At 41.6% G+C, this 13,682-nt stretch overlaps 1 protein-coding gene across 1 annotated transcript in view; it reads right to left on the reverse strand.

Annotated features, from left to right (window-relative positions):
- Positions 1-13,682, reverse strand: part of LOC133956924 (plexin-A1-like) — a 192,594-nt gene that overhangs the window by 56,967 nt on the left and 121,945 nt on the right. Inside the window, exons 5-7 of the mRNA XM_062392292.1 lie at positions 3,190-3,290; positions 910-1,033; positions 456-609 (exon numbers count right to left, since the gene is read on the reverse strand). Coding sequence (XP_062248276.1) covers positions 456-609; positions 910-1,033; positions 3,190-3,290 — 379 coding nt within the window. The remainder of the gene's footprint in view (positions 1-455; positions 610-909; positions 1,034-3,189; positions 3,291-13,682) is intronic.

Raw genomic sequence — 13,682 nt, forward strand, 5'->3', positions numbered from 1 at the left:
AGAGCAGCAGGACTAATTCATAACCTCATGTGAACAAATTGCTTTCTTCATTGCACGACTGTGCTGTTGTCGCTCTTACAGCTCTCAGCCAATCACTTGGCTCCTGCTTCTTCAAGGAGCTTGAGAGGAAGAGGGCGACTGTTGATCACACTGCAGCCATTAAAGTAGCTCATTAAATAAATAACAAAATAAAACTTAGCGTGATATAGCACTATGGATAAAAAGGCCAAATGGCTGTTTTTTGTTTTATGGAAATAAGAAAGTCGTAATGATCAATTTTAATCTTTTTTTCCAATTATTGCAATTACAGTTTTTGCATTTGACACTGTTTATTCCTATATTTAAATATCAAATGTTAAACAATTTGGGTTTATAAACGCATTGCTGGTTTCGGATTTGTACGGATAAAATATGTTTCCATAGACAGACAGTCAGATATCGTGTCGTTTATTTACCCTGGTCTCGTGTGATGGGGGCCACCTCCTTCGTAGAGGGCGACAGGCAGTAGATGCGTCCACCATAGATGCGTCCCTCTGTCTCTATGTAGTCCTCGAAGGAGCAGTTCACTCCAGCAGACAGACTGGGCACATTCTGCGTCTGAAGTACCAACTAGGAGATGAGAGACAGCATACAATTAAACTGATATACACCAGTGGTAATGTAATATAGAGGATTTTTACTACCACAGCTGCTTCTCAGGTATGTGTCACTTTTAAGTTGAAAATGATGGACAGATTGCCAGCGATGACATGAGACCATGCTTCATTTAATCCCGTCCCTCATCTGTTTGACTCGTTTTTCCTGTCCATCTTTATTATGTCAACTTCTCCCACCACAGACACATATATGCACGCACATTTAAAAGCACCAAAAAAAACAACAACACACAAATACAACTATTCACTGCACCTGCACTTCTGACATGGTGACAGAGATGGTGTCAGGTTGGACGGCGAGTCGGACGCACTGCTCCACCCTGGTGGTGAAACGCTGAGGTTCGTCCGCTCGCTCACAGCTATCCTTCCTCGAGCATCTGCAAGAGACAGATACAATCAGTCAATGGATGAATCAGAAATCAGAAATACACACTTTAGTTGTGAAACACAAGCTCAGGTTCATCACACAGCTGTTAAAATCTCAGGCTGTTTGGAGTGCAGGCTCCACTGAATCAGTGATGTCCTCCGCTGTTTGGGACTGATATATATTTGGTAATAGTGAAAAGATAACCAGCCCTTTTCCAATTAAGCTGTAAAGAAAAGTAGTCGTTGTTTGGAGAGAGACAAAACCCTAGTCTGGTTCCTGTTGTCCTGACAATAATAAGTAGCCTATGTGTACCTCAAATGTGTTTCCTCTTTGCAGTTGTATTTATTTGCCGGTGCATTACTGGTTAACCAATGAGTGATCTAATGTGTTTTTTACTTTCAAACACAGTTGAAACATAAATAATGAAAAATGTCTGTCAATTAATATAAATTAATAATAAGTTATCTTTTAAAGCTGTCCTCAGAGGTGGACTAATTGACGTTCAGGCTGTTCCAAAGTTGTGGTGCATTGTTCTTGAAAGCAGCATTTGCAGTTTGTTTGTTTCTCGCAGTACTCTGGGCAGTTTGGAGGACATCAGGGCTTTTTGTCGTTGACAGGGTATTAAAAGTTAAGAGATGTACGAGGTTGCTACGCCATTAAGAGCTTTGTAGGTAATTAAAGGACGTTAAAATCAATTCTAAAAGAAACAGGGAGCAGAGTGCAGTTCATCTGAGACAGGAGAGATGTGCTCGCTCCTCTTAGTTAAAAGTCTGCCTGCAGAATTCTGTTTGACCCCCTATTTCTTCATGGGCTTCTTTTTAGGGGGAGACGGGTTAAATGTGCACTGCAGTATTCAAATCCACTGTCAACATGAGCCTTTCCCAGTGCTTTGTTGTTGAGTCAGCTGACTACTATAAGGGTTTTGAAACACAAATTAGAATTTAAAATGACACCTGGATTTCTAACTAGTCTGGTGATCCTGATTCCTGAGCGTAATAAACAGGCTGTGCTTCAGTGAGAGTGAATCAACAACTAATAGAATAGTGCACTAGCTCAGGTGGAGCACAGACGTTGCACTAGCCAGATCCGCCAGCTGCTCATTCATGCATTACAATCAGTGACTCATTCAGTAGCTGCTTGGCTATCATCTGACCTGTGACGACCAATCATACCAATACAGGTGGCAGCGCCGAAGATTGTCAATGAACACTCTGCCTGTGTCTTCCCGGCCAAACCATTTGCTGCCACAGCTTTCTCCATCACCCCAGCCTGCTCCTTATGTGCTATAGGCGTTTATGTATTATTGATTATAGGAATGTATCAGTGTGTTTTTTTGTTTTTTGTTTCATGACAGTGATTCTTTCAGGGCAGAATATACGTTTATTTTCAAAGAGTAAAAAGCACATTTTCAAACATCAATGCCATCTTTAGGAATCTAAAATTGGCCAGTGAGATCCTGATTGGACTACAAAGAGGACATGATGAGTTCAATCAAGCCCGACCAACCAACATCATGATTAGAAAGCCCCGTCTGGGTCTATAGCAACTTTTGTAACATTAGGAAACTGACAAACCACGGAGAACAAATCATTGACCTTTAGGGAAAGTGGTATGAGAGGTAAGATTTTACTTTCTCTCTCAAGCTCTCTTTGTTCCACAGGTACATTATTTTGTTTGTTTCTTCTTAAACTTTGCAAGATCTGGTCTTTTTCTAGAGAATCATTGAATCAAAGTCTGCCACATTTAGTTGACTGACATCTATGAGTGTTTGCCATTTGAATTTGATGAGACTGTAGGGCCTTGGTGGAGGAATGTATCAACTGCAATTTAGTTACACAATGAAGTTTCATATTGACACTATACACATGTAAAGGAAATCTATATTTTCGCAGAATCAATACATATATATATATTTCCATATCCCCTTCTTAAACCAAGCCCTTTAATAAAGTGGCTAATTGTGGCTTTTGTTGTGTTAAAACACAAATGTACTGTAGTAGCAGACACATTTACATAATTATAACCTTGTTGACAAATGGAATTCATGGGTTTTAATCACCCCTGTCCGTCCAGGTATCAGATCATAATTAACCGCAGAGCACCATCTTAATGTAGCCGCTGAGATTACAGCACGGACACAACATAGTAAACAATACGTGCACTTACACATTATGCAGCACACACCAGCCACAGTGAGGGTCTCCTGATCCCAGACAGGCTCCACAGGAGGTGTACTGCTCACAGCTCTCCACTGGTACACGTGTAACCTGGAAGACACACACACACACACACACACACAGATCTTGTCAATGTTGCACACATACCCTGCGTGAACCAGCTTCAAACTTCTCAGTCCATAATATAGGCCTTGGTTTAAACAGGATGTACCGGAGGTGTCCTGCGCCTGGAACATGAGATTAAGGAGGAACAAGCCCACTGTGACTATCAGAGATAAACAGCTCTGGAGGTGCTGCTTACAGCTCCACACTGCAAGGCGAGCTGGGGGGGGGGGGGGGAGTCGAGGTTGAAGCTCATGTAAACACACACATGGGTTAGGATAACACACTCTGACAAACATCTCTCTGTTATTTGCCGTGTACAGCCCACAGTTCCTCACTGGATCAGAAAATAGTGATGCAAGAAAAGCTGTTTATTTTGAGAGATACTAAACAGAATGTAGAGAAAAAAGGAAATAACTAGAATCTCTGAACTGGAAACTCAAATCCAGCACCAATTCTGTACCAGTTCCTGCACCTTCACCACCTTACGGACCAAATCACAACACCGATTTTACGCTGCCTAAGCTTCGGAGTGAAAAAGTCGTCCTGCTTTGAGACAACATAAGCATCACAGCTTCTGTCTAGTTAACATTAGACTTAATCCGATTGGCAGCACACACTAAGTGTGGCCATGACCAGGACATTAAGAAAATACCTGAAAACAAAACAAAAAAAAAGTTGATGAGGAGCCTGAGAGACACTTATGTTTGGATGTTTAAGCTAAGTAAACTTGTGTTTACAGTTATTATATTAGATATTATCATCCAATTTCCGTAAGCACTAAAAAATAAACCATAATTTTTTGTTTTTTTATTAAATAATATTGAATCTGGCACTTTTTAGAGCAGTGGTACTGTTTTAAATCTATTTAGCCCCAGCATTGTTAAGAACCTAACATTAATCAACTCTGCAGATCAATCAAATTTATAGTTTTGCAATAAAAAATGCAGTAGAACCCGAAAAGAAACAATTCAGCTTTAGTTTAAAAAAAATAAGAACAATGTTGTCAATGTAACCGGACAAGGATTGAGTATGACACATCTCCAAAGTTAAACATTGAAAATGGCAGTTTCCGGAGACAAATGAGGGATGAGCATCTTGAAACCTTCAGTTACTTTCTTTGATTGTTTTGTTTCCTACAGAATCTAACACATGGCCGACAGGTTTGTGCTTCACTCCCCATCAGAACATAAGAGGACTACGTTTCGCCTAATGCCTGGGAAGTCCTTGCAAAGAATTTGCTATTGTACTTAACACCATTGAGATAAACATCAAGGATTACTCCTTTTGTCCACTAAATCTCTACCGGCTGCCATCTGTGTGTCTGCGTGACTGAGATAAGATGAAACTTTAACGATTTGTTTTGGGGAAACGAGAGAACTCGTGTATTAAGACGGACATGAAACAATGCTGAGCAAATGTACCTGTCACTTAAACTGCGACCAAAAAAAACATGCTGAACATCTCGGGACGCAGTGGGACAGACAGGAAACACGATTTACTGAGTCCATTCCCTCAGACAGTTCCCTTTGCAGTTATCATTAAAAAGACATGTTTTCTGCTGCTGTCGGCAGATCCACCATCTGTCATCTGTCTGCACGCTTATCAGGAAGCACACGTTACCTTGAATTTCACCCAGGTTGTCGAACACTCTGAAGTCACAGAATTATCCTTTATGAGAACATTTCAAAAGCTTTAATCATGAGATGTTTACTCCGCTCTTACTTTTCCAAAATATCCAGCGAACAGCACCCCTATGTTTAATCTCCACGTGCTGGATGCTGTTTGCTGGTGACAGGTGGATTGGCAGACAGGAAGCCGCCTCGGGCAAATACACTCACAACGCAAACATTACAATTTGAAGCAACGTGAGAGATTGAAACAAGTTTTCTGGGACAGTTATTAAATACTTAAATACATCGCTGACCACCCAAGACAAGTTCCCATGCTTGAACACACACACACACACACACACACACACAAACACACACACACACACACACACACACCTCCAGCTGCCTCAGTAAGGTGAAGTACGACATCAATAACACTGCAGAGGCGGGGGGCACACCAGGTGAGCTGGAAGGTGCTGAGGGTGAATTCTAATGGCAGCTACAGGCACAGCTGCAGGCACAGCAGTGTAGAAACCTTCAAACCTTTATGTACCTTTTTTTTTCTAAACTTCTTAACCTTCAAACAGTAAATAAGGCTCTTCTCATGCCTTTTGCCCAAAATGCTGCATCAGACACCAACGCACGTTAGTTATCATGTAACTGTGAACTTCAAACATGTCCTCATTCTGCATATCTTGTGCTTTTCATAATTTTTTGATGACAGCACCTTACTGCCCCCACCAGTGCCCAAACTCCTGCTTCCACCAGATGACTGCCACAACTGCCAACCTCAAGCAGAGGCCTCTGTGAGGACCTGATCCAGCTGTGGTGCAAGTGAGCAGTCTTCATCAAAGGTCCTGATTCAAACATACGTGTGGGCCGATTTCACAAGTCGATAGACTAATGTTCTCAGGTTCATACCTGGATTAAGAGTGTGTCTCCACAAGTGATCTGATCTTATCCCCTGCTCTAAATGAGCCAAACATATAAGTACGTCTCTTGTATTTGCTTAGCCACGTTCTGTTTGGGGACAGCAATGCACTTCCTTAGCCTACTCTTCTGGAACGGAAGAAGAGGGAATAAAAACCATACAGATTGGGATTCGTCCTGGCGTGATCCAGAAAAAAAACGAATTGCCTTGGATGTTTGACGCACTTGGAACATATCTGTTTATTGTTTGTTTTTTGTGTCAACATCAGCATACACGTCTTTTTGTGTGCAAATGGGAACTCCACACCCAATGAAGAGAGAATGCATGTTATTGTCTTTAACTGAATCATCACTGACCCATAAGGTTTTAACATTTTAAAAACACAGATCTCTATTGATAATATATTTTTGAGCAAGTTTTTTTTTTCTTTTGCAGAAGGGATATTGTATCTTCCTGGTATGATGCTATTTCACTTTGCATCCCCAGGCAGCTTTCGTGCAAACAGCACAACCCACAATTTCCTCCTCACCCTGTACATCTCCTCCCCCTGTCACTCTGATCTACAGTCAGACATGAGGGTTTATGACAGATTCATAGCATGATAATAGAAACCTGTGTCTGATAACTACTATACAATGCTACCATTACCAGCCCCAGGCCTCTTATAGGACACCAAATAGCAGCAAATTGTAGTCATTACCCGCGCCTGGACAAATACTCTGCTAGTAATACAGCCTATCTGATAGAGGGAGCTGAAAAAAAAACATGTCATGGCTGAGGCACAATAACCAGGGAGAGAAGTTTATTCAATGGGTTTTGTGATTGTGAGGCGGATGATGTATTCCAAGAGAGCAGTTCAATTATTGAGTTTTAGAAAACAGATAATGGGATGGGAAACGAGAGATGCTCAGCCAAAGACGCTTTGTCTTATAATGCCAGGCGTGTGTGTGTGTGTGTGTGTGTGTGTGTGTGTGTCTCTGTGTGTGTGTGTGAGACAGTAAGTGAGAATCACCTAGTTATATTAAATATGGCATTTTCATCCTGGCCTATTTGCAGCTGCAGAGGGGAACATATTCATCTGTGGATAGCGGATGGAGGAGGAGGAAGGAAGAGAAGAGAAGAAAAAGGAGAAGAGGTGGAAAAAAGGAGATCACATAGGATAACTGTCCATTTTAAACATTAAATCAGTTTTTCAAAATAATAGTGGACAGTGTTTTTCGACTAAAAATTCTTCAACTTGAATTCACATGCTCTTCTTCTTTCTCTTCTACGGGGGAGCAGAGGAGATGATGGGGTGGATGTTCATGTGTTTTGTTATAACAAATAAATAAGAGCTACAAATGAGCTATCTCTCATTTGGGTCATGATGGAGAGGCTCTTAATTTGCCCAGCAGCTGATGAGAGGAGAGAAGGGGATGTGGGTATAAAAAGGAGGGGCCAAGATGAGGAATGCAGGGAAGGATTGATGAGTAAGACACAAATATAATTACGACTGATGTTTCATTCCACATTCGGGGGGCCCGTGTGGTCCCAGCTAGTTGCAGCTATATGGACGGCTGTAATTGTCCCATCTGTATAATGCGGGGGTTGTACGAGGTGCTATCGCTGCACAATAGGTTGATGGATGGCTTGATATGCTGGATTGTAAGGCTGCCATACCAACACACACGTTACCAGCAAAGTGCACGCAGATAAGCAATTTGTGCTGACATGCGCACACTGATGCAGACATATTTGCTCGTAAAGATGGTCTGCAGGCTGGAGTTAATACGCTGCATGAACTTTAACATGCGGCTCTAAATAACCAATTCAGTGAACACAGGAGCGTACACACAGATGGAAAACAAGCAGAAACACTGTACAGGTACACACACTCGATGAAATAATGAAAGCTAGATGCTAGATATATCTATCTATATATATAAAAAAATCTCTAGATATCTGTCGATCCATCCAGCCCTTCTTTCTTTCTATCTATCTTTCCATCTATCTATCTATTCATGTATCTATCTCTACCAAACCTGTTCAATAAACTTCTTTAAAATGTTTCTCTTAGTCTTTCTACTGTTTTGTGTCCCTCCTGCGCTGCACAAGGCAAACAGTAGGGACACATTTATGTGTGACATTACTGTCCTGTATTGTGTACAGTGTAAGATTAAAGCAGCAACCTACAGTTTAAAACCGCACTGGGATTTTATGTTATCGTACACCCTTTATATTACTGACAACAAGGAAGGCGAGTGTTCTGTTTAGGCCTATAGTCACCTGGAGGAACAGTAAAGGGATAGTTTAAAGGGGTATACGTGTTTTTATTTACCTTCCATACAAACAGACAAAAATAAAAACATGCTTTCTCACAAATGCATATATGCACAATATATGCACAATACATAACAACATACACAGAGTGCATATATTGTGAAAATGGCCATGTTAATGTACAACCAGAATTATAGAAATTAAGGCAAAAATGTAATTGCTAGCATGCGATTCGATAACTACCCCAAATCAATGCGGCTGATAACAACGGGAGGAGCAGCTTATCTGTGTCAGGCTGTTAAAAGGGAAAAGTCTCATTTTGATGAACCGTTCTTACAGGAAGGACCCACAGACACTTGGTCAGTTTTTGCAACAGAGACTTTGAGAGTGTGCAAGCAGCGAGCGGGAGGAGACGGGAGAGCAGGGGTCAAGGCCCGGGCAACAGTGAGAACGGGCAGGTGCTCTGCACTATCATATAATGCTCAGTATACAATGATGATGAAAAAGCTCGTAAACGCTATTTTGTATTTGTAAAGGTAAATAAACAGTGTGTGTTTACTCCCCACTACAGCCCTCATCGATGATGGACCCAAGAATCTTAACGTGCATCAAACATAAAGGGTACATAAATTCGATATCCACGTCTCAAATCTGTCACTCTCTCCCTCATACACACACACACACACTCACACATGACCACATTAAGACATCTACCTCTGTTCTATCTTCCCCTCTCTTCCTGTCTGTCTCTTTGATCGTCTCACAAATCACATTGTGATCGGCCGATCACTCATCTCTCTGCCTCGACAGTCTGACAGCTGGGGAAGGTGTGTGTGTGTGTGTATGTGTGTGTGTGTGTGTGTCTATGTGTGTGTGTGTGTGTGTCTATGTGTGTGTGTGTGTGTGTCAGTGTGTGTGTCAGTGTGTGTGTGCGAAAATACAAAGGTATCACGCCTTTTAAAAATACGTTTGTGCAATTTTAAATCCGAGAAAGTATGTCAGGCAGAACCATATGATTAAAATAATAATGACACAAGAGAATAAAACATGATATCTTATAAGCTATTATAAATTATTAACCTTTACCCCGCAAGGATACATATAAAAAACATAATGCATATCTTTACAGTTGTTAAATAGATTACAAACACAATATAAATATAGTTATGTCCAGCTCCCAAACCCCCACAACACGTCCATTTGGCTCCACAGACGGCTATTAACACATATTACAAAATGTCCTTCTACTGTATAATTATCAACTTAAAAAAACTGTATTTTGACTCTGAAAAGCCAGGTATAATGTGTTTTTACACAAGACAGTTAGGGTTAGGGTTACTGTGAAGAGTAAAAGTCCAGTTAGTCTTTAAGTTCAGACAGCAGCAATGGCTCTAAAGGAATTCAATGCCTTGCTCAGAGACACATCAGAAATGGTATCAATTGCACCCTCTGCTCGAAAAGACCCCTTCTCTAAGCAGTGTAGTCTTAACAATCCTGTCAGTATGATTTCCGCTTGCCCACGCTAAATAACCGCCCAGACATGCCATCCCCAAAACTCAACTCGCCAATTAGGTGACAGGGCCAAGGGCACTCCCGTTAGACTTCGATATCCTCTCCTCATTATTCTCCCAGTTCCTGTCTCCACTAACATCTCTCTTTTTTAGGCAACTTCAAAGTTGGACAAACACCAAAGAAACCGTTTTAAAAAGAAGTGCATGCAAGTCGTTTCTCCCTGACCTCCAAGTGCAATAAGTGCTGAGTGAATTGAACATGAGCCCTGTCTGATGTAGTGCCAGGGGTAGGGTTTCTCCACTGTGCAGTACAGCAGCGCAGTATATTTCTGCACTGTAGCTAAATCAATACAAGGAGGTACATCATCAGACCATTATGCCACTGTCTGAGCGGCCCCGCGGAGGCAGGGGTCACCTTACGAAGCTGTTTTACAAGCACAGAGCTTTGACCTTGCGCCGGTGAGTTCAGTGGCGGAAATCTGGTGCGGACGCTAAGGCAGGGAAAAGATCAGAGGCCGGGCTCAGCCTCTGATCTGCACCGAACAACGAGGAGATTACGAGAAGAAATAGATTACAAATCCTCAAAACAAATTAAAAAGACAACCACGAAACCGAAATAAAATCCTGAGACTCTATTATATTTGATGGAATTACACAATAACTCATCGTAATGGGGAACACGTAAATAGCGCGCTTCACCTCTCAGCTGCACTTTGGAAGAAAGACTGGTGATTATACGACAAGTGAGTAATTTGCTTGAAAAGTACAGAGGAAATCAATACATTATGAAATGTAATCCACTTAGTCCTTTATTTTAAAGCAATTAGGTGATGTCAGCCACAGGGACATAAAGGAAACACGAAATATTTCTGTCTGGCAACGACAGGATGAAAAATCTCTCCTGTCGCCTGCTGCTTTTTATTAAATCGGGACAGTTTGAACGTGCAAGGGGGGAAACAACAGCAACGATAAAGTTGATCTAGTGCCGTTGTAAGTTTTTATGAGCGCAAAAATGATGTGATGTCACCGACCAGACAGCGACAGACCAAAAGCTGGGGGCTGGCAAAGATACATGGAACCAGAGAACGTGGAAAAAGAGAGTGTGAGTATGACTCTGTGTGTGTACAGCGGAGACACGAAGAGAGCCATGTATAAAGCCATCGCTCGCTAATCGAAAACACTCCACCTGCAGTGAATCAGAGGACTTTATGTTTTCCCTCTACGTGGGTGCGAATGCGTGTGCATGTGAGCCACTGCTGCTATACAGATACAGATACAGTCTATACGCTGCACTCCAATCCACCGCTTTTAATTGCGTGTGCGGCTGAATATGGGAAAAGGTAAATTGCTCTGTCAAGCTGGGAAATGGGCTTTTTGATGTTTGAGCTCTCATCACTTGGCATTTCTATTATTCAACAAGGAGACAGGAACAGGGGGAGGAAGAGGACAACCGGGGCAAAGATATAGCTCACATCTGGAAACGCTCCTCATATGAATACAATACGATTTGAAAGGACATGTGGAGAAAGGTTCTGTGGTGCTGTACTGCGGTCCTCACTCCAGAAAGACCCCAAATCTGCAAACTAGTGCAACAAGCACAGGAGTGAAGTGCATCACCCACTTCTTTTACAGAGTTTATGCACAAATCTGTATTTTTCACCAGGTCTGTTTCATTTGAGGTAAGTATAGGGGCAGTGTTAATGAAAGCAAATATTGACTTATTAAGTACTTATTTATGTCTTTGTCTAATGTAGTTAGCCCCAAGTGAGTAAAAGTCTTCAATCTAAAGATATAACTTCCCAGATCTCCGCATGTGAATTTCAAGACATTCAAAAAGCAAAAAACGAAATGATAATTTCTTTAAAACCTTATGGGCAGCGTAAAGCTCACCCGGTAGAGCCGCCGCCGCGCAGTGGCCCAGGTTCGATTCCGCCTCATGGTCATATATGCATGTCTTCGCCCACTCTCTCTCTATCCCCCTTTCACAAGCTTAATCTGTGCTGTGCATTAAAGGCGATAAAGGACCCAAAACACAAATTGCCAGTGGACAGTATAGACGACGTGTAGAGCAGTTGACCAAATTAATGAGAATCCGATAAAACGCTGCACTCCGGAAATACAGAGGCCAAAAGATGACAAACCCTCAGAATATGAATGTTGACAATGTTTGATTAAATTGTTCAAGTAATGGGGAATATACACACATACACAGACTCCATTGAGATCCAAACATAACAGGAGTGATAGGTCCACTTTGTATGTGTGTGTGTGGTAATTGTCTACATTGTTTGAATGTGATCAGGTCAGTAAGATGTTGCTTGTGCAGAGCAGCGCTGGGACATGATGCTAATCTTATCCTGGGCACAGAGGGCAGTGCCTCTTCCTCCTCTCATCTCCATCACCTTCTCTCTTTCATTTTCTCTCCGTCTCACCTCTCCCCCTCCCAGAGCTAACGTTAGATTGATGCAGTCGTCTCACTGGCGTCTGGGTCAGTGTGCAGAGTAAACACTGGGTCAATTCCTATTTGTATGCAAATGTTACCTAAATCTAGTTAAACTGTCCAGCATCATGATTATCCACCACACAGGAACTATTGGTTAGATGTCTGAGGATGAAAACCATTGAACTACAAGCAGTCCACTGGTAAAATCCTCTAGTTACCTGTGTAACGCTTTGGCAGAGTCAGCAGTCTGTCTGGTTTCTCAACCTAATTATAGAAGCACAGTGTTGAGTAGATTTCAAAGTAAAAAATCTACTCACCTACACAAATATAAAATGATCCGATGACAAAGTTTGTGATTGTGGAAATTATATTTTTTAGGAATTTATCATAAATCTCTGAAAAATGACCCTGTTGACCTTAGTGGTTGGTAATGCGATGATGGGAGGAAGCGAACACGAAAAGATGTTCTTACAATTCTGACAGCTATATTGCAAATTTGTGCTCTTGGGCAGAAGCAGCTACATCTCTGCACATCTTTTTGGAGAATAGTAAATATCTAGTATGTTCTGGTCAGAGTGGATCCTTGAAAAAAACTCAAATTCTGTCCACAGACCAAACAATAAAGTTGTAGTTTAACACTTTTGTTTTGTTTTCCATACTTTTTTAGCTTGAACAATATTGCTGAGGCTCATACACCCCTGGGCTTGGCCAGCGACCTTAAACCACTATACATTATCCAAAGTACAGACAGCCTCTGGCAAGGAAGAAGCTGCTCATCAGCAGGCTGCAGGGAGGCTCTGTACACCCCCTGGTCCTGTACTGTCTGGAACACAAGTTCACATTCAGCAGCAGATGGACGATCCTTACTCTATATACTATGCTGTGTGAAGCTGCTACTGGGAGAGCACTTACACCACAAACTCACTCCAACTGAGAGATGCAGAAGTGAGGACCCCCAAGAATACTGAAGAGATGAGGCGGGAAGAGTCGGGAAAAGGAGGAGAGCACATCCTGGAAACCAATCACATGACCCAACCTCCTCAACTCTCACCACCGCTCCCCCTCTGTATCATATATTCTGTTTCTGACCGGTCAACGTTTGAGTAAAAGGCCATTATCTCAGCTCTCCAGAGAGACAGCCACTTTAACTGATCTACTCTGTGAAATACTGGTATTCTGAATTTTACAGAAGCAAAATTACACAAACTTAAAATACACATTTATTTAATTATAAAGAAAAAGACAAAACTGACTTCACCGCAGGTCTGAGGCAAAGAAAAGCCCCTACAACAGTAGCCACTAAATAAACCCAGCCACTTGAATCTATTAATATTGCCATCGAAAAATAACTAATCAAATTAATATTACAGAATAGTAAATTGTAAAGGTTTTTTGGTGAGTGCTAGATCAAAAGATTAGATAAGATTAGCATCAGTAGACCAACTGATGGTAACAAACAGTTTAGATAAACCTATCACTCTTATCAGACATGCACTGAACCCTGGATAATCTCCTGAGCTTCAGAGGGCCTGTGTTGGAGAAGGCAAAAGTTTAAGTGACCCAGAAAATCTCCTGCTACGTTGTCGATATATGAAAGGCAAAGAAAAAGTCTGCTCCTCATTG

This window comes from Platichthys flesus, chromosome 7 (genome assembly GCF_949316205.1).
Source record: "Platichthys flesus chromosome 7, fPlaFle2.1, whole genome shotgun sequence".
NCBI classification, from domain to species: domain Eukaryota; kingdom Metazoa; phylum Chordata; class Actinopteri; order Pleuronectiformes; family Pleuronectidae; genus Platichthys; species Platichthys flesus.